General features: G+C 35.5%; 2 protein-coding genes across 2 annotated transcripts; both read right to left on the reverse strand.

The window, feature by feature from the left end:
- Window positions 1-978: 978 nt before the first annotated feature.
- Window positions 979-6582, reverse strand: LOC144450663 (2-Hydroxyacid oxidase 1-like). The gene is made up of 7 exons (XM_078141312.1): window positions 6440-6582; window positions 4627-4778; window positions 4045-4334; window positions 3304-3522; window positions 1865-2023; window positions 1365-1434; window positions 979-1046 (listed from the first exon to the last, which is right to left on the reverse strand). Exons 1-7 carry the CDS (start codon window positions 6580-6582, stop codon window positions 979-981), a joined length of 1101 nt encoding a protein of 366 aa, XP_077997438.1.
- A 3682-nt stretch (window positions 6583-10264) lies between these two features.
- On the reverse strand, window positions 10265-18305 carry LOC144450677 (2-Hydroxyacid oxidase 2-like). Its single transcript, XM_078141329.1, has 7 exons — window positions 18163-18305; window positions 16942-17093; window positions 16356-16645; window positions 12676-12894; window positions 11244-11402; window positions 10718-10787; window positions 10265-10387 (listed from the first exon to the last, which is right to left on the reverse strand). The coding sequence occupies exons 1-7, from the start codon at window positions 18303-18305 to the stop codon at window positions 10320-10322; spliced, it is 1101 nt and encodes a 366-aa protein (XP_077997455.1). The 3' UTR covers window positions 10265-10319.
- Window positions 18306-23210: the final 4905 nt, after the last annotated feature.

The following is a 23210-nucleotide window of genomic DNA, read 5'->3' on the forward strand; positions in this document are numbered from 1 at the left end:
AAACAAGCAAGTGAAGATGGCAAAAGATTTATTTCAATCCACATATTTGCTCAAAGTACATCAATTATTTCTTGTCAATATTAACATGTATCACATTTCTCTCCGTTTGATTAATATTCACTTAGACGTGTAATCCCAAATTCGTATTTCCCTCATTTTATCAAAATATAAACTGTGTATTTTATAAAGAAGAATTGTTTGTAATATGTAACATCAGTCTGTTTCAAATTGCGCTGCATAGACACATGGCTTTGGCATTATAAAGATGTGAATGTATATGCAATCGAGATATAAATAAATCATTACTCGTACAGGGCAATTAAGTTGATATTTGTATTAATGCTGTTAGTATGAAAGTTGTGTTCATTACACAATGTATGGATAAGAAATATTTAAAAAGGGAATGTGGATGACCAAGTTAATCTGTGAATGCATCAAGTATCCAACTTTCCAGCAAGATTGCCCAATTAGATTTTCTCAAAAACGACAAATCAGACCACATCTGTGGGTGATCTTGCTGGAGAATCTGGCAAGATAAATTTATACGGTCTCTTCACTATTTCATTCTCAGTTATAATTGAAAATCTTTCAGTTTTGAAACTGTGTGGTAAGTCATGCCAGAATTGTTCCTTGCAAAAAGGAGTGAATGAATAGCAGTCTAAAAGCTTGTCCTTACGGAAATGCATTCAGTTTACATCTCTGGTCATGTTTAGTTTAGCTTTCTAAAATTTTGTAAAATGATATTGCTGAATGTTAAGTGACCAAAACGAATCACACATGACTGATACACAAATGACAGCCATACATTATAACACGTTTGCTCATATAGCGGTAGTGTTCATTTTTTATTTCTGATTTATAATCTTGTTTGATATATGAATATTCAATATTGTTTTATGCAATGTGAAGTGAATAGTGTAACTTCCACCAGCTAACTCTTGAGATATCACTCCTTTGCCATATTGATTCACATTGGTACTACAGTTTCGATAACAAGGGGTTCTTCTTGACAAGTGATGGCGTGATGTCAGAAATTTGGGTGCATCCTATAGAAAATAAAATGACAGCAGAATATCAATATTCACACATTCGCTGTACAGTTGTAAATTATTGATTTATATTTGTTTTCAGGACTTATTCTGTTGACTAGGGTTGAACCGCACGTGTAGCTGAAGCACATTTCCAAATGATAACGTAACAATCGCTGTTCATATTACAGTCATGACAATTAAATAGAGTTTAATTTGATGTGCAACATGAGCAACATGCGCTCGTAAATGAATTGGTATATTTGTCAACAGATATTCGGATACGTATTGTTTTTAGGATTACTAAAAACACGTAATACATTCAAATTTACCCACCTGATAATGCCATAGCAGTACTTAGTTCATCTCTAAGGATTTGAAGAACGTGTTTAACCCCTTCAGCACCCTGGATGATAATGGTAAGACGGGCAATAAAATGATACAGTGTTAAAGTATTGACATAACATTTTATCTCTAAGGAAAAGATAAAAAATATTAATACATCCTTTGTTTCCAAAGTGTTTTAAGTAAAATATTGTTCTCATGTACCATAAAATATTATATCATAGAAAACTAACAGTTATTAAATATTTTGCCCGGATGTATTATGTTAATATGGTAAAATTCCTAAAGAAACAGAAATATACATATTTGTATCCTATGTTAATTTCTATAATCCTAATTGTTCAAGTGAAAGGACAGTTGATATTTAATCTGAATGTTTTTTATCTTTACTTTTTACTACCAAACATACGTATAAATGCTAGATGAGTTATTTTAACCAATACTGTTATAACTAAGGGTTCTTTCAATTACAATTTGAATCATCCACATACCTTATATGTTAATCCATACAATACTGGTCGACCAATCAACACTGCCCTGGCACCCAAAGCCAATGCTTTCAATACATCAGTACCTTGTCGTATACCGCCATCTACGTAGACTTCTAACTTATCTCCAACAGCCTGGACAATGTCAGCAAGAACATCGATCTATGGAGAGAATTATAGTTTTAGTCCATTTATACATTCTTATATGTAGTTATCTCACCACATTCCATGTCTAAAATAAAAGAAATTGCATCACAGTTTATCACATCTGATGAAATCAATATTACACTTGTTCATACGGTGCTCATTGATTGGCTTACATCGTGTCATATGGTATGGACTATAAACCCAGTGACCTCAATCTGCATACAGAGGATACTATTCGGTTACCATTTTACCTAGGGGTATATTTGCAACATTGGACTACTCTTGATGGTTTTACATCACTGATAATGGAAGTAATACAAACCACAATATTTACATAACAAGTAATCTGCTTTCGGACACATGGACCATCAACACAGTAATCAATAGTGTGCTGCTAATTGATGTCAGACATACTGTCTTACAATCTTATCAGAAAGTTTAACCTTTTAATACTATTTTCAACAATTTTAATGGGAACCCTATAAAATTGAACTTTAGAAACTATTCTTCAAAATTTAAATTTGACCTTGGAGATAACAGTTAATGTAAGAAGACTGTCAAAAGATTATGTTTACCTCTAGCAATTTGCACGTACACTATGTAATGTCTCTTAGTCTAAAAATTCAAAAATTATTGAATGATGGGCTATTTGACCTTGGAGATGAAATTAGTCCCATGCTTGAAAGCTTACATTGATTAAAATAGATGCAGAAATATAAGTTATGTCCTGAGCACATTTCTATTTGACCTTGAAGATTATGGAAAAGGTCAAAGGGTTATGTACAATGTGAAGCTTATCTTTGAAAATAGCATAGAGTAACATTTGAATTGAGTGTGTGTGTGTGTGTGTTCAACTGCTGGAATTACGGTGGAAAGAAATTATTGGATATTTGACCTACAAAATGTTAGCCAAGGTTAAGTGAGAGTCATTGTTTTATTATAAATCTTATTATGAATAATGTGGGGTAGTCACTTTAACGGTGTCTGTATATTTTAAACGTTTGGAGGTAAGAGACAAAGAGTGGTGAATCCCATCATGCAGAGCTAATAATTATTGCTTGACAACATTCGTGAACTTTGACACGTCACATTGCATGCCCCTCGTGTTGTTATGTAGCAACTGTGCAGCCCTTTATGGATGTCTACTGATGCCTCATCATAGCCAGGCAACACGTCTATACTAGTGTAGGTATGACCAGGAGAGTAAAACAATGCTTTAGGAATAAGTCACTTTAATAATGATACAACACAAAATTTTGATATGCTTATCATACCATTTAAGAATATTTATTTACCGTTGCTGGCACACCATCTAATTGTCTGCCACCATGATTAGATACAACAATTCCTTGTATACCATACTGGGCTGCAAGTACAGCGTCCTCTACGGTCAGAATACCTTTCAGGACTATTGGTAGTTTGGTGATTGTCTGTAACCAAGTGATATCCTTCCACGTACAGGCCGGGTCACTGAATGTAAGCTCATCTGGTAATTTATCTTCCGAACCTGATAACTGTAATATATAACTAGATATTGAGTACCTTTTTCTATGCGTTACGATATTCAAATACGTCCACCCAAATCAATACACTGGAGTTACAGGTGAACTGAATATGCAAAAAAAGAGCTCCAAATCCAACGTCGACGTCGTTCAAACTTTCAACGTGGTCGTTGCGTTGGGAGTGTTGGATAACAAATTTTTTAACAATAATTTAGTGAGTTACAATAAAGAAATTAGTCAAATTTGGTTTTTCCATTTTCATGTTATTTGTTCAAGATTGTATGCAAGTAAACTTATAAGTTATAGACAATGATATACGTTGGGTATCAAATGAGGTTAATTTTTTTGCATTAATGTAAATTCTACAGATAAATTATTTATTGTTCCTTTGATAGTATTCTCAGTTTCAATGTCATTATTGTTAAATGTACATAACGCACACAACAAAAGTACTGATGGTAATAATCCTATACGTATACTAGCCTTGATTATACAATGATCATAACACATTCTAAAATGAATGCATATTATTACCTTTAAGAAATACCTTTCCAGGTTTTGCAATCTGAAATCAACTAGTTGTGAAAGTCCCCCAATACGTTCTAATCGCCTTTTAACGCCTAGCTGTGAGATATCAACCGTAACAACGATAGCTTTAAATCCCGCCTTTTCAGCCCGTTTCACCACATCTTTAGTAACTTCCCGATCAGGCCATAGATATATGTCCATCCATTTCGTTCCAGTGGGTGTTTCTGCAGAAATATGTTCCATAGAGTTGTATGATACCGAACTCATAATCATTATTGTATTCATGTCAGAAGCAGCTGAAAAGAAATGAAACAAAAAGTTCCATAGTAAAACTGTGATGAAGAAGATTGCTATTTTAATGTAACTGTGCCTCGGAGTGAGTAACAGTGAAACATTCACGCCCCTTGTATTTCATATTCATTTTTCATACATGACCCAAATGTCGTGCCTTCATCTGCATCACTTTTCAACACTATATTCATATCCAGTATATGTTTTAACTTCCACAAAACAAATAAGCTAACAGTAATGAAATATGAATAACAACTAAATATTTCTACTAATAGTTAGTATCGATTGAATTCTCACCAGCAGCTGTTGCTGTTTCTGCATCAGGATGTGCCAAATAATGAAATGCTGTTGGTGCTATACAGATTGGTGCATCAACTTTAGAACCAAGTATTGTCGTGGACATATCTCTCTTTGAAACGTCTCTTAACACACGTGGTTGCAGGACATATCTACAGAATGTATGACATGATGCACACGTACGTGTCAATGGAAACTATTTGAACTTCCGTTCTACGGAGATGACTGTCGAATATATATTTGTCACGAAATCGTAAACATGAATTCTTAAATTTGGTAAAGATATCACCAGCATTATGAGGCACTTGTATTTTGAAATTTGAAGCACCCATTTTTAAAGTGGATATATTGATGAGGATTGGGGTATTTATTTTGATTGATTGATAAGAGAGCCTTCAGTAACTACAAGGGGGAAGGTCAGGGGAAATCCACCGGGGGAAATCAGGCTCGTCCCGTTGCCTAAAATATGGCCTTCCCCAGACTTTGTCGTACTATAGGTTGGCCCTCCCTCAACTTTCTTTCTTTAAAACATTACCCACATCATATTAAAGTAGCTCAACACGTGAGTTAAATGCTGTAAGATATATAAAAGGACATAAGTCTCAGAATCAATGGTAAAGACTGCCACCGCTGTCACCATGTTGAAAGTTTTAAAAGCATTGGTTATTTCCCACTACAACCATGTGGATATGTGTGTGAAGGCGCTGCATTAATAAACACCTGTATTTGGATCTCATTGGCTGAGATAAATGCCACTATTCAAATCCCAGATATTTGATTGGCACACTCCTGATATGTCAAGGGCGATGTCAACATCTCCACAATATTATTCCTTAGTATTTTACCCAACTGTTCTTGTTTTGCATATTTGAGACCGACTCCTTTCTCCATATCACAATTCATTACATGGTTTTCAGCAGCAATCTGATTGATATAGGCTGATACATCTGTTTAAACAATATTATAGACTGTATTGATGTATTACCACGTGTCTTTTACTAAGTAGTCAGTTTAGCCTTTTTTTAATTATTGTAACCAATTTGTTGTTTTTAGCTTTATTATATTGTTTTACCACGCTTTTAAATCTATTTTATGTACAGCGCTTTTGAATATTAATAAATAGAAAAGGCGCTTTAGAAAATAAATAAATTTTAAACTTTAAACTTTATCATAATATCTAATCCTAACCCTAACCGGAATGAGGTTTCGTAAATGAATGCATTGCCTATGTGTACGTTAACATAGACAAGTGTGCATGTCAGACGCGGAATCTGAGGAACTAATATGGGTAACGTATCACGTAGGGGCGTATAATATTTCTTAGATTGTTGTTTTCCTTGACGAGTCTAAATAGGACAACGTTTTGACTTGAATACCTTTCCTCTAACCCTACGGAAAGAACACAAGGGGTCTGTAGTAACTCCTCTGTATGCAAATTAACATATTCATCACCATGCCACTTTTAGGCTGGAGGTCATTTACGTCATAGGCCATCGCCCCCATTCAGCAGACTGTTATTAATAGCGATATGTCACCAGGTTTTACATAATGCATATTTGCATACAGAGGAGTTTGTACCAGACAACAATCTATGAAAATTGTCGTATTTCCAGGGTTAATAGTACTATTTAGGGCCAATTTTGATTTATCTAACTTCTACATTTGTAGTAGCATGATTCGTGACTGTGATGTTGTCTGAGAAAAACGGCAATCTAAGCAATAATACGTATCCCTTTGGCGTATCATTGTCGAAACATGCACAGTTGGACACCCTGGACGTCGATACCCTTTGGAGATACGTGGAACCACTTACCCTGCATATGCTATCCGATTGCTTTTAAGTGTATCTTCAGAACCTGCACCAGAACTGTAAAATGCCCATGATCTATAGGGCAGATGTTGTTTAGCATATTCCTCAAAATCGTCAACGCAAATCATCTGCTTCGAATCTGCCATGGTTTGGTGTGTGTGATTTTATCTAACTTCACTGAATGGGGTCAAAGTATCACTATGTGTCATTAGACAAATGTCAGGTCATCAGATAAGATCGAGTGTAAATGTTTTTGTTACGAATATTTCAAGCATGGACTGCATGATATAAATACTCCACAATGTTCTATTGATTCATCAAATATTAAATCAATAACAGTTTGGGACGAGTAAGAGTTAAGGTAAGGGAAGTAGCTGGGCATTAATAATTATGGATATGGTAGTTTTCATTCATCTTATTCATATCGCATGATACCAAATACAAACGTAACTGTCTGCGTCTCTCTCTCTCTCTCTCTCTCTCTCTCTCTCTCTCTCTCTCTCTCTCTCTCTCTCTCTCTCTCTCTCTCTCTCTCTCTCTCTCTCTCTCTCTCTCTCTCTCTCTCTCTCTCTCTCTCTCTCTCTCTCTCTCTCTCTCCTGGTGTATTTTTAATAAGACTAGAACTTACACGAACAAGCGTTATATAATGTGTGCACCCAGTTATACATACATACATACATACATACGCACGCACGCACGCACGCACACACACACACACACACACACACACACACACACACATACATACATACATACATACATACATACATACATACATACATTGTTTGATTTCATCTGTTTGGCGAGTGGCGAATTATTCTTTTTTTTCAACATGACTCCCCTCACATTTAGTGAAATTGCAGAGTAGTTAAATGTGATAGGTACGTGATTCATACTTGCTGAATGAACTTATTTAACTTATTAGGTATTAAAATCACTGTTTCATTCCCATAATCATAACATTCGTTGATTTCATGTGATAGGTGGCTGATCCATTCGTTGAAGGTGTAAGACAGACTGTTGGTGGTAAGTTTAGTCTTAAATTCGTCATTAACCCTTACTGGGCATGGCCGAACAAGCTTAAGTGGGTTGAGTCATCTATATGAGTAGTGAGTTAGTAAGTTAGATGATCGGTTATGTAGCTAGTCTGTCTGTCTGTCTGTCTGTCTGTCTGTCTGTCTGTCTGTCTGTCTGTCTGTCTGTCTGTCTGTCTGTCTGTCTGTCTGTCTGTCCGTCCGTCCGTCCGTCCGTCCGTCCGTCCGTCCGTCCGTCTGTCCGTCTGTCTGTCTGTATGTCTGTCTGATCGATCTCTATATCTATCTATCTATCTATCTATCTGTCTGTCTGTCTGTCTGTCTGTCTGTCTGTCTGTCTGTAATCTATAAAATATTTAGCTCTTTCCCGGCCGAAAACTGGCATATAACACATCATTTTCATTTATGTTTAAACTTACTGTAATTAATCAGCTAACTTTACACAGTGTCAAAAGATAGCAAATGTAAAATAGGACTTGACAGCTTCAGAGAATTTAAATCTCATTGTAAGTCATGTATTTCATAACAAGTTACGTTTTTCTCAACATATGGTATCATTTACATTTTTCAAGCAATGCAGTTTGGAAATTTGTCGAAATTGCTCTGAAATTATCCAATGGATTTGCTGAAAGGAAAATCATTTTAAAATGACTGCTCTGCATAAGCAGGAACTATACTATGAGCTATCTACGTGATCTTGCAAGCGTTGAATTTTATGATGTAATATTTGTGAAATGTGTGAACATCATATATTAAATATACTATGGTCTGACCTTAAAGACAGTGACAGCCATCTTTTTGTATGAATTCAAATGACTAAACAAAAACTATTCATTGAAGTGTCCTCTATCATTGAGTGAAAGCTATATCCCTCTATGACCTTGACTTATTACCGTGAACTTGAACATCATGATTAATTAACACAATTGAGTTATCTCTTGCACATTGTGCTATTTTGTGGTACTTACGTATGACTAATATCTTTCAAATCTTAAGAAATGATGATCGATACGGGAAAAAGAACATACACATTATGATACTGATGTTGCTTATACACTGTTTTATTAATGATGGTCACAAATTAGATTGTAGTTTATTTGATTGGATTCATTGATCTCCATTTGTAAATAATTGTAATTGTCGACGACTACAAAGACTTCCATATTTAGTTAGTAAAATGTCTCTCTTTTGTTACATAAAAATATTTCTGAATTAACTATTATAAGAAAATCAAAGGAGAGAGAGAGAGAGAGAGAGAGAGAGAGAGAGAGAGAGAGAGAGAGAGAGAGAGAGAGAGAGAGAGAGAGAGAGAGAGAGAGAGAGAGAGAGAGAGAGATACTTGTAAATGTCTAACCGCCTTACAGGTTAGCTGATGGAATGTACACTATTTAGTAATTGTTTTCAAGTTTATTATGAACTAATATATAAGCAATATAATGGTTTAAGTACTGCACAGTGACTGAAGATGTTACATAGTTAGTGAATTAAAAAAGTACTGATTGGAGACTTCGCATACATTTTATTTTACAGATATTCAGCAAGCAAATTCGGTTAATATTAGAGGTATTTATCAGAAAGGATATTACATGATATGAGGTGTTAATGGTTTTATTATAAATAAAGTTATACTATGAAAGTTTGTGTTTGTACCAAAAATCTGATATGATATACTGGATTACCTGCACCTATTTCATGATATGTTCTTATGTATTGTATGCAACTAACAGTGTATTCGTCACATCTTATTCAGGACCTAATTGTTTTACAGTGTTTTTGTTGTTATATTTTTATTATTTGTGTTGTTCTTTTGCACACGTTTTTGGAAAGTACAATGTAATGTACAACACACGAAAGTATACAAATAACCCAGATTTTAGTGCACCCAGTCAGTGAGTGTGTCATATTCTAGCAAAACATTGGAAATGAATTACCATGGATTGAACGATTAATCATGAAATGATATCAATAAGATTTAGGATTGGAATTAGCTTTTAGGATATAATGCCATGCCATGCCAATTTTAATATTACATTATCTTCTTGGGATAAATTTTAAGTACTATTAATTATCAAAATGTGAACTCCGTATTTTCTAAAGAAGAATTGTTGGTAATATGTAACATCTGTTTCAAATTGCGCTGCACAATAACATGCCATTGGTATCATATAGATGTGAATGTATATGCAATCGAGACATAAATAAATCACCGACTCTTACAGGGCAATTACGTTGATATTTGTATTGTATACTGTCAGTACAAAATTTGTGTTCATTACACAATATGGATGAGAAATATTTCAAAAGTAAATGAGGATGTCCAAGTTTATCTGTATATGCATCATATATCCATTTAAATTTTGTCAAAAACTATATATCAAACCATATATATGGGCGATCTTGCTGGATAATTTACCAAGCTAAATGTATGCGGTCTCGTCACTAATTCATTCTCAATTATAATTGAAATTCTGTCAGTTTTGAAACTGTGTGGTAAGTCATGCCATAATTTCTCTATGCAAAAATGGATAACAATCTAAAAGTTTGCCCTTATGGAAGGCATTCAACTTAATTTCACCTCTGGTCATGTTTAGTTTAGCTGTCTAAAACGTATTAGAGGCATTGATATTTGCTGAATGTTAAAAGACCAAAACGAATCACACATGACTCATACACAAATGACAGCAATACATTATAACACACGTTTGTTCATATAGCAGCAACCTTTTTATTTCAGATCTTGTTGGATATGAATATTCAATATTGTTTCATACAATGTGAAGTCAATAGTGTACATTCCATCAGCTGATTCTTGAGATATCACTCCTTTACCGTATTGATTCACATTGGTACTACAGTTTCGATAACAAGGGTTTCTTCTTGACAAGTGATGGCGTGATGTCAGAAATTCGGGTACATCCTGAACAAAATAAAATGACAGCAGAATATCAATATTCATACATTCGCTGTACAGTTGCAAATGATTGAATGATATTTATCTTCAGGACTTATTATGTTGACTAGAGTTGAACTGCACGTGTAGCTAAAGCATGTGGTTTCTCTAGAGATGAATACCATAACATTTCCAAATGATAACTTAACGATCGCTCTTCATATTATGATTAATAAACTGGAATTTTATGTGCAATATGAGAATACACTCATTTAGAAATGGTGTGTTTGCCATCAAATATTCAAATACTTATTTTGCAGGATTAGTAAACTGCACAATACTTTCGAATTCACCCACCTGATAATGCCATAGCAGTACTTAGTTCATCTCTAAGAATTTGAAGAACTTGTTTAACCCCTTCAGCACCCTGGATGATAATGGTAATACGGACAATAAAATGATACAGTGTTAAAGTATTGACATAACATTTTATCTAAAGGAAAAGCTAAATAAATATTAATTCATTCATAATGCTTCCAAAGTGTTTTAACTAAAATATTCTCTCATGTACCATAAAATACATAGCATAGAAAACTAAGCATTATGAAATATTTTGCCCCGATAAATTATGTTAATACAGTAAACAAACAAACAAACAAACAAACAAACAAACAAACAAACAAACAAAAATATACATAATTGTATCCTAAGTTAATTTCTATAATCCTAATAGTTCAAGTGAAAGGATGGTTGATATTTAATCTGAATGTTTTTTATATTTACTTTTACTACCAAAAATACGTATAAATGCTGGATAAGTTACTTTAACCTTTAGTGATATAACTAATGGTTATTTCAATTACAATTTGAATCATCCACATACCTTATATGTTAATCCATACAATACTGGTCGACCAATGAACACTGCCCTGGCACCCAAAGCCAATGCTTTCAATACATCAGTACCTTGTCGTATACCACCATCTACGTAGACTTCTAACTTATCACCAACAGCCTGGACAATGTCAGCGAGAACATCAATCTATGGAGAGGATTACAGTTTTAGTCCATCTATACATTCTTATATGAAGTTTATCTCGCCACATTTCATATCTAAAATAAAAAAAAACATCTCTTCACACTTTATCATACCTGATGAAATCAATATTACACTTCTTCATACCATGCTCATTGATTGGCTTACATCGTGTCACATGGTATTGACTATAAACCTAGTGACCTCAATCTGCATACCGAGGATACTATTCGGTTACCATTTTACCTAGGGAAATATTTGCATCATGGGACTACTCTTGATGGTTTTACATCACTAATAATGGAAGTAATACAAAGTAGAATATGTACATAACAAGTCTTCTTCACATGGCCCCTCAACACAGCAATAAATATTGTGCTGCTAATTGATTTCAGAAGGTTTAACCTTTTAATACTATTTTCATCAATTTTAATGGGAACACTATCAAATTGAACTTTAGAAACCATTCATCAATATTTAAATTTGACCTTGAAGATAACAGTTAAGTTCAAAAGTCTGTCAAAAGAGTATGTTGACCTCTAGCAATGTGCAGGCACACTATGTAATGTCTCTTGGTCTAAACATTCCAAAAATATTGAATGATGTGCTATTTTACCTTGGAGATGAAATTAGTCCCAGGCCTGAAAGCTTAAATTGATTAAGATAGGTGCAGAGATGTAAGTTTAATATGTCCTGAGCACATTTCTATTTGACCTTGAAAATGGTGGGAAAGGTCAAAGGGTAATGTACAATGTGAAACTTATCTTTGGAAATAGTATAGCTTAAACATTTGAATTGAGTCTGTGTGTGTTCAACTGCTGGAATTACATTGGAATTAATTATCGGACATTTGACCTTGAAAATGTTGGTCAAGGTTAAGTGAAAGTTATTGTCTTATTTGAAACCTTATTATGTACGATGTGGGGGTAGGCACTTGAATGGTGTCTGTATATTTTAAACATTGGAGGTAAGAGGCAAAGCGTGATGAATGGACAGCCAAGTGTGATTCCTGTAGCTCCCATCATGCACAGCCAATGATTATTGCTTGACATTATTCGTGAACTTTGACACGTCACATTACATGTTCCTCGTGTTGTTATGTAGCAACTGTGCAGCCCTTTATGGGTGTCTACAGATGCCTCATCATAGCCAGGCAATAAGTCTATACTAGTGTAGGTATGAACAGGCGAGTAAAACAATGCTTTAGGAATAAGTCACTTTAATGATACAACACAAAATTTCAATATGCTTATCATACCATTTAAGAATATTTATTTACCGTTGCCGGCATACCATCTAATTGTCTACCACCATGATTAGATACAACAATTCCTTGTACACCATACTGGGCTGCCAACACAGCGTCCTCAACGGTCAGAATACCTTTCAGGACTATTGGTAGTTTGGTGATTGTCTGTAACCAAGTGATATCCTTCCATGTACAGGCCGGGTCACTGAATGTTAGCTCATCTGGTAATTTATCTTTCGAACCTGATAACTGAAATGTATAACTAAAAATTAAGTACCTTTTTCTATGCGTTACAATTGTCAAATACGTATACCCAAATCAATACCCTGGATTTAGAGGTGAGCTGAACATGTTTGTTGATGATCAATTTAAAATTAAAGGCACATCAAACATATATGATATGGTTAGGTTTGAATCAATGCATTGCATGTTTTGGAGATGTTTACCTCTGTCTGGACAATGTCAGGAGTGTGTTCATCTAGTGATTGAGAATTAACATTGTGGCCCTCAACTTAGCCTAAGAGCTCCAAATACAGGTATTGCTTATTGCAGTACCTTCAGACAAATTCATTGTTGTTAATATGTTGGGAAATAACCAATGCCGTTCAAACTTTCAACATTGTCGTTGTGTTGGGAGCTACAGCCAGGAATTTGAGAAATTGTCCAAAGTGTAACAATGACATTGGGGATGAGCACCATTTTGTTCTTAAATGTCCTTTCTACACCGACCTTCGCTCCAAATACATTAAACCATATTATTGGAAGAAACCATTTGTATTCAAACTTGTACAGTTATTCTCTGTCCGTAATGTAAAGCAAACGTATAACTTAGGACAATTCTTGAGACATGCAGGAAATTTAAGAATCCTGTAAGGTGTTATTTGCAATATATATACTTCTGGGGTTTTTGTTTTTGTTTTTTCATTCTCCATATATTTTCCTGTGTACAGTCATGTATATTTTTTTTTGGTTTTTTGTTAGTTACTGATGAGCAGTAATGCTCAAGGTGAATACATAATTGTAATAATTGTAAATTGTGTTAGGAGTAAGAGATTTAAACAATCGATTCTGGAACTACTGTCCTGGTCATGTCTTACAGCATTCAAAAACTTACTTATGAATTCTTTCACTAAGGGGCTATCAGCCTGGGCCTGAATTAGCTCCTGTACATGTGTACGAGTAATCACTTTCATCGGTGCGCGTGCATAGTAGTTATATTGTCACTAGTACTGGTAGTGTAATACCGTAAACATGCTTGCATATACTTATAAACGATATCGTGTTCGTTCGTTGTACACGAAAGTGAGTGATGGGTATAAAGGCGATTTTAGAGAAATTCGCCGTTTCGGATAACAATAATTTTATTTGTTGCCATTCTTTTGATACTATGATTGATTAAATCAAATTGAATTCGCTAGAAATATATAATGAAACTGAAATACTCGCCAAGACAGAAGCATTTATAACGTTAAAAGACCATAAAGACAATTTCGAACACATTTTACCTTGCAGACCGATCAACCCTGCAAAAAGCGAAATAGGCAGTGTTAGCAAACAAATACTTGACACCATCCTCCAAAACATATATAGTCGCCGTCAACCAATGGTAAAATTCTATGCCAGTCATCGAATGGTTCAAGAACTTAGAGGACAAAAACAAACACACTTTCGCCTGCTTCGACATATGCGACTTCTACTCATCCATAACCGAAAATTTGTTATTAGAATCCCTCAAATTCGCGGGCCAATACACCACCATATCAGATGAAGACAAAGAAATTAGCATGCATGCGCGGAAATCTCTTCTCTTTGATAAAACGAAACCATGGGTAAACAAGATTGGTAATGGGTCATTTGATGTCACAATGGGAAGCAACGACGGGGCCGAAATGTGCGAACTGGTAGGAATATTCATGCTAGCCAAAAATACGGTACAGAAAACATAGTTCTCTATAGGGACGATGGACTCGTAAATATTACTCATACAAAAAACCCAACGACAACCACATGTACACACACACACACACACACACACACACACACACACACACACACACACACACACACACACACACACACACACACACACACAGTCTAACCACCCATCCAGCATCATCAAGAATATGTCGTCAGCCATCGGCCGTAGAATTTCCGACATATCATCCGAAGAACACATCTTCAACCAGGCAGCCCCACTATACCAAAATGCACTAAAAACCAGCGGCTACAAAGAGAACATCACGTACACCAGCACCCCGCCATAGAAAAACAAGAAAAACAGAAATAGAAACACCATCTGGGTAAACAGCAAAAATGAAGCCACCAATGTGGGCAAACGATTCCTCAACCTAATCGCAAAACATTTCCCAGCAGACTCCAAGTTACACAAAATATTCAACAGAAACAATGTCAAAGTCAGTTATAGCTGCATGCCAAACATGGCTACCATAATCAAAGCGCACAATGCCACCATCTCCAACAGCGAAACTAAACCCACCCAAAAACCATGTTATTGCAGACAGAAAGACACCTGCCCTTTAAACGGCGAATGCCAAACGGAAAACATCGTATACCAAGCCACCGTCCACGGAAAAAAACTAACAAAAGTATATATCGGTCTAACAGAGAACAAGTTCAAACAGAGATACGCCAACCACAAACAGTCATTCAAACATGAAAAAACACGAAAACAGCACAGAACTATCAAAACACATTTGGAAACTGAAAAGAAACAACAAGCCTTTTTCCGTATCCTGGTCGATCAGCAAGACAACCCAAGCATAAACCAATAAAACAAAACGATGCAACCTGTGTTTAACCGAAAAACTAACCATTATTAAAGCAGACAAAAACTCCACACTAAACAAAAGAACTGAGTTGATATCCAAATGCCGACACGAGAATAAGTTTTATTTGTCCAACTTCAATAGAGCATCTATCACCTAAACTAAACCCGTTAACTAACGGAACATCAAAGGCAAACATGTAACAACCCGCCAACACCTACTTGTCCGCACCCAATAACTCACACAATAACAACCAACACCTCCAAACACAAAACACAACCCACCTACACAGGCAATAGCCATGATATTTCTATTGTCTGCACTCTATATAAACAGCACACCCAGAGAGTTGAAAACAGTTGTCTGATGATCGCACAATGCGTGAAACTCTGAGTTACAACCAAGGAAGAGTTCCAGTATTACCAAATATATATATATATATATATATATGTGTGTGTGTGTGTGTGTGTGTGTGTGTGTGTGTGTGTGTGTGTGTGTGTGTGTGTGTGTGTATATAATGTAAATAATACGTTGTTTTATAACAAGTGTATTCTATTTTGCTACTTTAACAAAAATACAGTCCTTCATTGCAGCTTAATATTTTCCAAAAACTAAAAGTATGTCATTGTACATACGATAACAAAGAATTTCATTTATAATTTATTGAGTTGCAAACAAGAAATTATTCACAATTTTGTTTTGCACTTTTTCAAGTTATTTGTTCAAAATTTTAAGTACATGTAAACCTATAGACAATGATATACGTTGTGTATCAAAAGTGGTTACTTTTTTTGCGTTAGCATAGTTTTTAATTCTATTAATTATTTATTGTGCACACAACATAAGTACTTGTCGTAATAATCCTATACTAGCCTTGATAATGCAATGTAAATAGCACATTCTAAAACGAATGCATATTATTACCTTTAAGAAATACCTTTCCAGGTTTTGCAATCTGAAATCAACCAGTTGTGAAAGTCCCCCAATACGTTCTGATCTCCTTCTAACGCCCAGCTGTGAGATATCAACCGTAACAACGATAGCTTTAAATCCTGCCCTTTCAGCCCGTTTCACCACATCTTTAGTAACTTCCCGATCAGGCCATACATATATGTCTATCCACTTCGTTCCAGTGGGTGTTTCTGCAGCAATCTGTTCCATAGATTTGTTGGATACCGAACTCATAATCATTATTGTATTCATGTCTGAAGCAGCTGAAAAGAAATGAAACAAAACGTTCCATAGTAAAACTGTGATGAAGATTGCTATTGCAATGTAACTGTGCTGCGGAGTAACAGTGAAACATTGACGCCCCTTGTAGTTCATATTAATTGTTCGGACATGACCCAATGTCGTGCCTTTATCTGCATCACTTTTCTCTTCAATGCTGATCAACTCTATATTCATATCCAGTAGAAGTTTTAACTACAGAATAAATAAGCTAACAGTAATGAAATATTAATGGCAACTAAATATTACTAGTAATAATTAGTATCGATTGAATTCTCACCATTAGCTGTAGCTGTTTCTGCATCAGGATGTGCCAAACCATGAAATGCTGTTGGTGCTATGCAGATTGGAGCATCAACCTTAGAACCAAGCATTGTTGTGGACATATCTATTGTTGAAACGTCTCTTAACACACGTGGTTTAAGGACATATCTATATAATGTATGAAATGATGTGCACGTGTCAATCTAAACTATTTTGAACTTCCGTTTTCCGGATCCGACTGACGAATACATAATTGTCACGAACTGGTAAACATGAATTCTTAAATTTGGTAAAGATATCACCAGCATTTTGAGGCACTTGCATTTTAAAATTTGAAGCACCCATTCTTAAAGCGACTCTGTGGAAGAGGAATGGCGCGTTTATTTTGATTGATTGATAAGAGATCCTTAATTCAGTAATTACAGGGGGGGGGGCAGGGGAAATCAGGCTCGGAATTAGCAATTAATGTATTGCCTGCGTGCACGTTATCCTACAAGTGAACGTGTCAAAAGCGGAATCTGAGGAACTCAATATGGCATGGGAAGCATATCACATAGGGGCGTGTAGTATTTCATAGATTGTTGTTCTCCTTGTCTAGAGTCTAGATATGATAACGTTTTAAATTGAATACAATTCTCCTACCTCTATGGAAAGAACACAAAGGGGACACTGAAAAAGAAGTCCGTAATAATTCCTCTGTATACAAATTAACATATTCATCATCACGTCATGCACCATGTCAGGAGATCATTTGGAGGTCATTTGCCTTATAGGCCATGACTCACTTTCTTAGCCAGTCATCAGACTGTTATTAATAGCTATATGTCAATAGGATTTGCATAATGCACATTTGCATACCTAACAGTTCATGAAAATAAAATTAATGTATTTAACGTCATAGGCCATAGCTCCCTTCGACAATCAGCAGACTATTATCAATAGCTGTATGTCACCAGGTTTTACATAATGCATATCTGTATACAGAGAAGTTTGTACCAGACAACAAGCTATGAAAATTGTCGTATTTTCAAAGTTAAGAGTACTATTTAGGGCGAATCTTGGCCGGTATTGTTTTATCTAACTTCCACATTTGTATTAGCATGATTCATGTGATTTTTTCTTAGGAAAACGGCAATCTAAGAAATAATACGTGTCCTTTTGGCGTATCGCTTTACAAACATTCACGGTTGGACACCCTTGACGTTAATACCTTTTGGAGATACGTGGAACCACTTACCCTGCATACGCAATCCTATTGCTTCTAAGTGTATCTTCAGAATCTGCACCTGAACTGTAATATGTCCATGATCTAAAGGGCAGATGTTGTTTAGCATATTCCTCAAAATCGTCAACGCAAATCATCTTCATCGAATCTGCCATAGTTTAGTATGTGTGATTTTATCTAAACTGACTGAATGGGGTCAAAGTGTCAATAAACAAATGTCAGGTCATCAGAGTCATGATGGGTGGTTAGCGTGACCAGTTTGGAATCTACAGGTTGCAGGTTCGAGCCCTGTTGCTGCCTGCTGTTTGTTTCTGAGTGGCTAAAGTCCTTGGTAAAGATTTGAACCACAACTGTGCCTCAACCCAGCTATATAATTGGGGACCTGGTAGGGTGTAGGTTGCAGGTTAAATGTTGTAGGTTAAATGGTTGCAATTGATTGTATGCTCCACGGGGAATTGAGGAAGACTAAAGGGCCGTTGTGGCGTTCTGATCCGAGCCAGGGGTAATAATTGTAAAGCGTGTGGGAAAGCTCTATATAAGAACCCAACATTATAACGATCGAGTGTAATTGTTTTTGTCATGAACATTTGAAGCATAGATTGCATGATATAAATACTCCACAATGTTCCATTCAATCATCAGTAACATCTTGGGACGAGTAAAAGTTAAGGTATGGGAAGTTACTGAGTATTAATAATTTGGGATATGGTAGTTTTCATTCAAGGTATTCATATCGCATTTTACCAAATGCAAACGTAAGTGTCTGCCCCTCTCTACTCGCTATCTATCTATCTATATATCTATCTGTCTATCTGTCTGCCTGTCTGTCTGTCTGTCTGTCTGTCTGTCTGTCTGTTTGTTTGTATGTCTGCTGTCTGTCTGGTTGTCTTCACCACTCTCCCCCCTCTCTCTCTCTATCTCTCTCTCTCTCTCTGTGTCTGTCTCTCTGTCTGTCTCTCTCCCTCCCTCCCTCCCTCCCTCCCTCTCTCTCTCTCTCTCTCTCTCTCTCTCTCTCTCTCTCTCTCCTCTATCAGCGTGCATGCGTGCGTGCGTGCGTGCGTACGTACGTACATACATACATACATACATACATACATACATACATACATACATACATACATACATACACACATACATACATACATACATACATGCATGCATGCATACATGCATTCAGTCAGTCATGCATTCAGTTATGCATTCAGTCATGCTAACACGAAAATGCGCGCTCGCGTGCGTGGCGTTCGCTGTGTAGAAGCAGGGACGTATAAACGTTTATACGTCCCCAGACCTAGTTTAAGTGTTACTTGTGCACCTATAGCCTGGTTATCTTCAATCCAGCAATTCTTGTGAGGATTCTAAATCTGTTCACCACAACACAATCAAAGAGTAATTCTATTAAAGTCATGGTTGAAGTCAGTATACTCCTCTAGTGTGTATGTTTGCTAGGACGTTACCATGACAGTGTTTAAAATTTGGTAGAGGTTGGCTGAAAGCCAAGCTTCCGTTGGAGTCTACCTGATAGAACAGTAAATATAATGGTTCGTGACAAGACGATTTTATTAGTTGTTGACTGTCGAGAAACAACTCTTCTGTCGCAGAGGGGCTAACATTCATGTATATGTTTAAGATACGAGGGAAAATAATTTAGTTCAAGTATATGCGTCTATTTTCCTACTCTGGGGCAGAGGGGCTAATATTTATGTATATATAAGATACGTGGGAAAATAATTTAGTAGAAGTAGATGCGTCTATTTGCCTACTAAAAATCGTCTCATGCTTTATCTTTATAATCTCATATTTAACAGTAGTAGTGATAGCTCTTAATTGTTTTTCCTCAGGTAAATTGTGTAACAACACTTATATGAATACAACTTAGACGACGAGTTACCTTTGTAGGGCAAATTATAAGGTCATATACTTCATTGCCATATGCACGTACGCCACACTGCTATCAAAATTGACACAAGATTAGAACTGCTGAAAAAATAGTGTAAATCATGCACTTATTGAGCATCTTAGAGGTCTAAGATCAAAAGGCTATCTGACACATGAAGATGGTGACATAGATAATTGTGTATGTCACTAAATACGGGTTCAAAAGGTTATTAATGGTTAATAGTGACTACATGTTGAACATTATAGCTGCATTTTTGGGGCCAAAGTACCCCTTTACATGTGACAATAATCAGATGTTACATGTGCACATTTCTCTCATATCGAGGTGAAATCATGGTCAAATTGGGAACGCGAACCTACATGTACTGTAACACGTTGCAATGTTAATCTCTTATAGGTAACTACTTAGTCTCTGATAGGGGACTGACGATAATATTTAGTCAATCGAATTGCACATACATACATACATACATACATACATACATACATACATACATCTATTAATTCCAAGGGGTTCCAGTGTTTCGAGATGGAAAATGATTTCATTTTCCTTTAACCTCAATACTTTCTCATCACCAGAAACCTTACAAATTCCTGAAGTAGACATATCTGATACACTGTGATCGTTGGTAATAAAATGCATATATACGGGATAGTTACGATTCATTCTTTTGTCTGGTCAGATGGAGATATTCCACGAAACGATCACCAAGACGATGTACAGTCGAACCTATATATAAAAAAACAACACATTTCTGATATGTAATGCAATACACTACATTAGTACTAATACAAATAGATCTACTCGTAACAGGCACACTGTTCTTAGGGCCAAAAACATGATTACTATTAATAATGAAACGACAGGTACCACATCCAGTACGATCGCATGGCAATGAACCAGCATTAACTTCCAATTCATGTTGTTCTGTGTGTATATATATATATATATATATATATATATATATATATATATATATATATATATATATATATATATATATATATATATATATATTATATACATAAATAAAAATGAAAGAAGACGAGTCTGATATTACATTGTGGAATTACACTACGGACCGTGTCACCAGAAGGATCGTCGGGTACACGGTCCGTAGTGTAATTCCACAATGTAATATCAGACTCGTCTTCTTTCATTTTTATTTATGTATGATAGCTCTCCAAGGTGATCGAGCACTCTACTTGGCGAAAGAAGAATGAAATTATATGTATATATATATATATATATATATATATATATATATATATATAACTCGGTGAGTATCAATCTGCTAAGACAGTGCTACATATATATATGGACCACAATATCTCTTAGACTGGTATCACGATGACAAGCTGTTAAAGGTACTTCAGGATACAATAAATTGGTAACCCTGTTAGAACGTAAGATATTAAAATGCTTGTATATAATGTTCTTAACTCTACTGGAAAAGGGATGGTATGTAAGAGCTAATATGGGACGATTGTTGATTACTCTTCTGATCATGTGATTTGATACAAGCTACCCCAGACAAAGATGATACTTTAAGTAAAGCTGCATTGGTACATGCAAAAATCAGCAGACCTTTCTCTGAAATCCAAATCACTACTACAAATACGACGTAAACGAAATAATTGTGAATAGGGAATGGAATCTTTATACTTATTAGGATGTGATGAACCATCCTGCAAATATGAATGTAAATCAGTAGGTTTAGTATAAATAGATGTAGCATACATACATACATACATACATACATACATACATACATACATACATACATACATACATACGGACGGACGGACGGACGGACAGACAGACATGGACTGTGCAACTTTTTACTGTTTGTCCCAATGGGGCTGGAATTGTGTGTGTATATGTATGTGTGTGTGTATTCGTCTGTGCCTGTTTGTGTAGCTGTGTATCTGCTTTGAACATTTTGTATATTTATATGTAGAAGTACAAGTACCATAATAGAGTTTAATTTGAAATATTAATTTCTATTCAAAATATTACACTGATTGTAAAACATTAACATGATTACGAATGTACAAAATAATACAAAAAATGTAATATCAACGTTATCAATATTTGTATTTGGTGGAGCAAACAATCAAATCGAATCTTTTGCCCACAGTATTGCCTTCAATCAATCAATCGATCGATCGATCGATCGATCGATCGATCGATCGATCGATCGATCGATCGATCGATCGATCGATCGATCGATCGATCGATCGATCGATCGATCGATCAATCAATCAATCAATCAATCAATCAATCAATCAATCAATCAATCAATCAATCAATCAATCAATCAATCAATCAATCAATCAATCAATCAATCAATCAATCAATCAATCAATCAATCAATCAATCAATCAATCAATCAATCAATCAATCAATCAATCAATCAATCAATCAATCAATCAATCAATCAATCAATCAATCAATCAATCAATCAATCAATCAATCAATCAATCAATCAATCAATCAATCAATCAATCAATCAATCAATCAATCAATCAATCAATCAATCAATCAATCAATCAATCAATCAATCAATCAATCAATCAATCAATCAATCAATCAATCAATCAATCAATCAATCAATCAATCAATCAATCAATCAATCAATCAATCAATCAATCAATCAATCAATCAATCAATCAATCAATCAATCAATCAATCAATCAATCAATCGATCGATCGATCGATCGATCGATCGATCGATCGATCGATCGATCGATCGATCGATCGATCGATCGATCGATCGATCGATCGATCGATCGATCGATCGATCGATCGATCGATCGATCGATCGATCGATCGATCGATCGATCGATCGATCGGTCGGTCAGTCAGTCACTCAGTCAGTCAGTCAGTCACTCAGTCACTCACTCAGTCAGTCAGTCACTCAGTCACTCACTCACTCGCTCACGCAATCAATCAGTCAATCAATCAATCAATCAATCAATCAATCAATCAATCAATCAATCAATCAATCAATCAATCAATCAATCAATCAATCAGTCCAACAGGTTATGGATTCTACATTGCAAGTCAAGTAAAGGTGCTTGAATATAAATACATTTCAACTGAAATAATTGTCGTTTCTGCTAGCTGTAATCGACATTAGGACATTTGTTTCTGAATG

This window comes from Glandiceps talaboti, chromosome 20, assembly GCF_964340395.1.
Source record: "Glandiceps talaboti chromosome 20, keGlaTala1.1, whole genome shotgun sequence".
NCBI classification, from domain to species: Eukaryota; Metazoa; Hemichordata; class Enteropneusta; family Spengelidae; genus Glandiceps; species Glandiceps talaboti.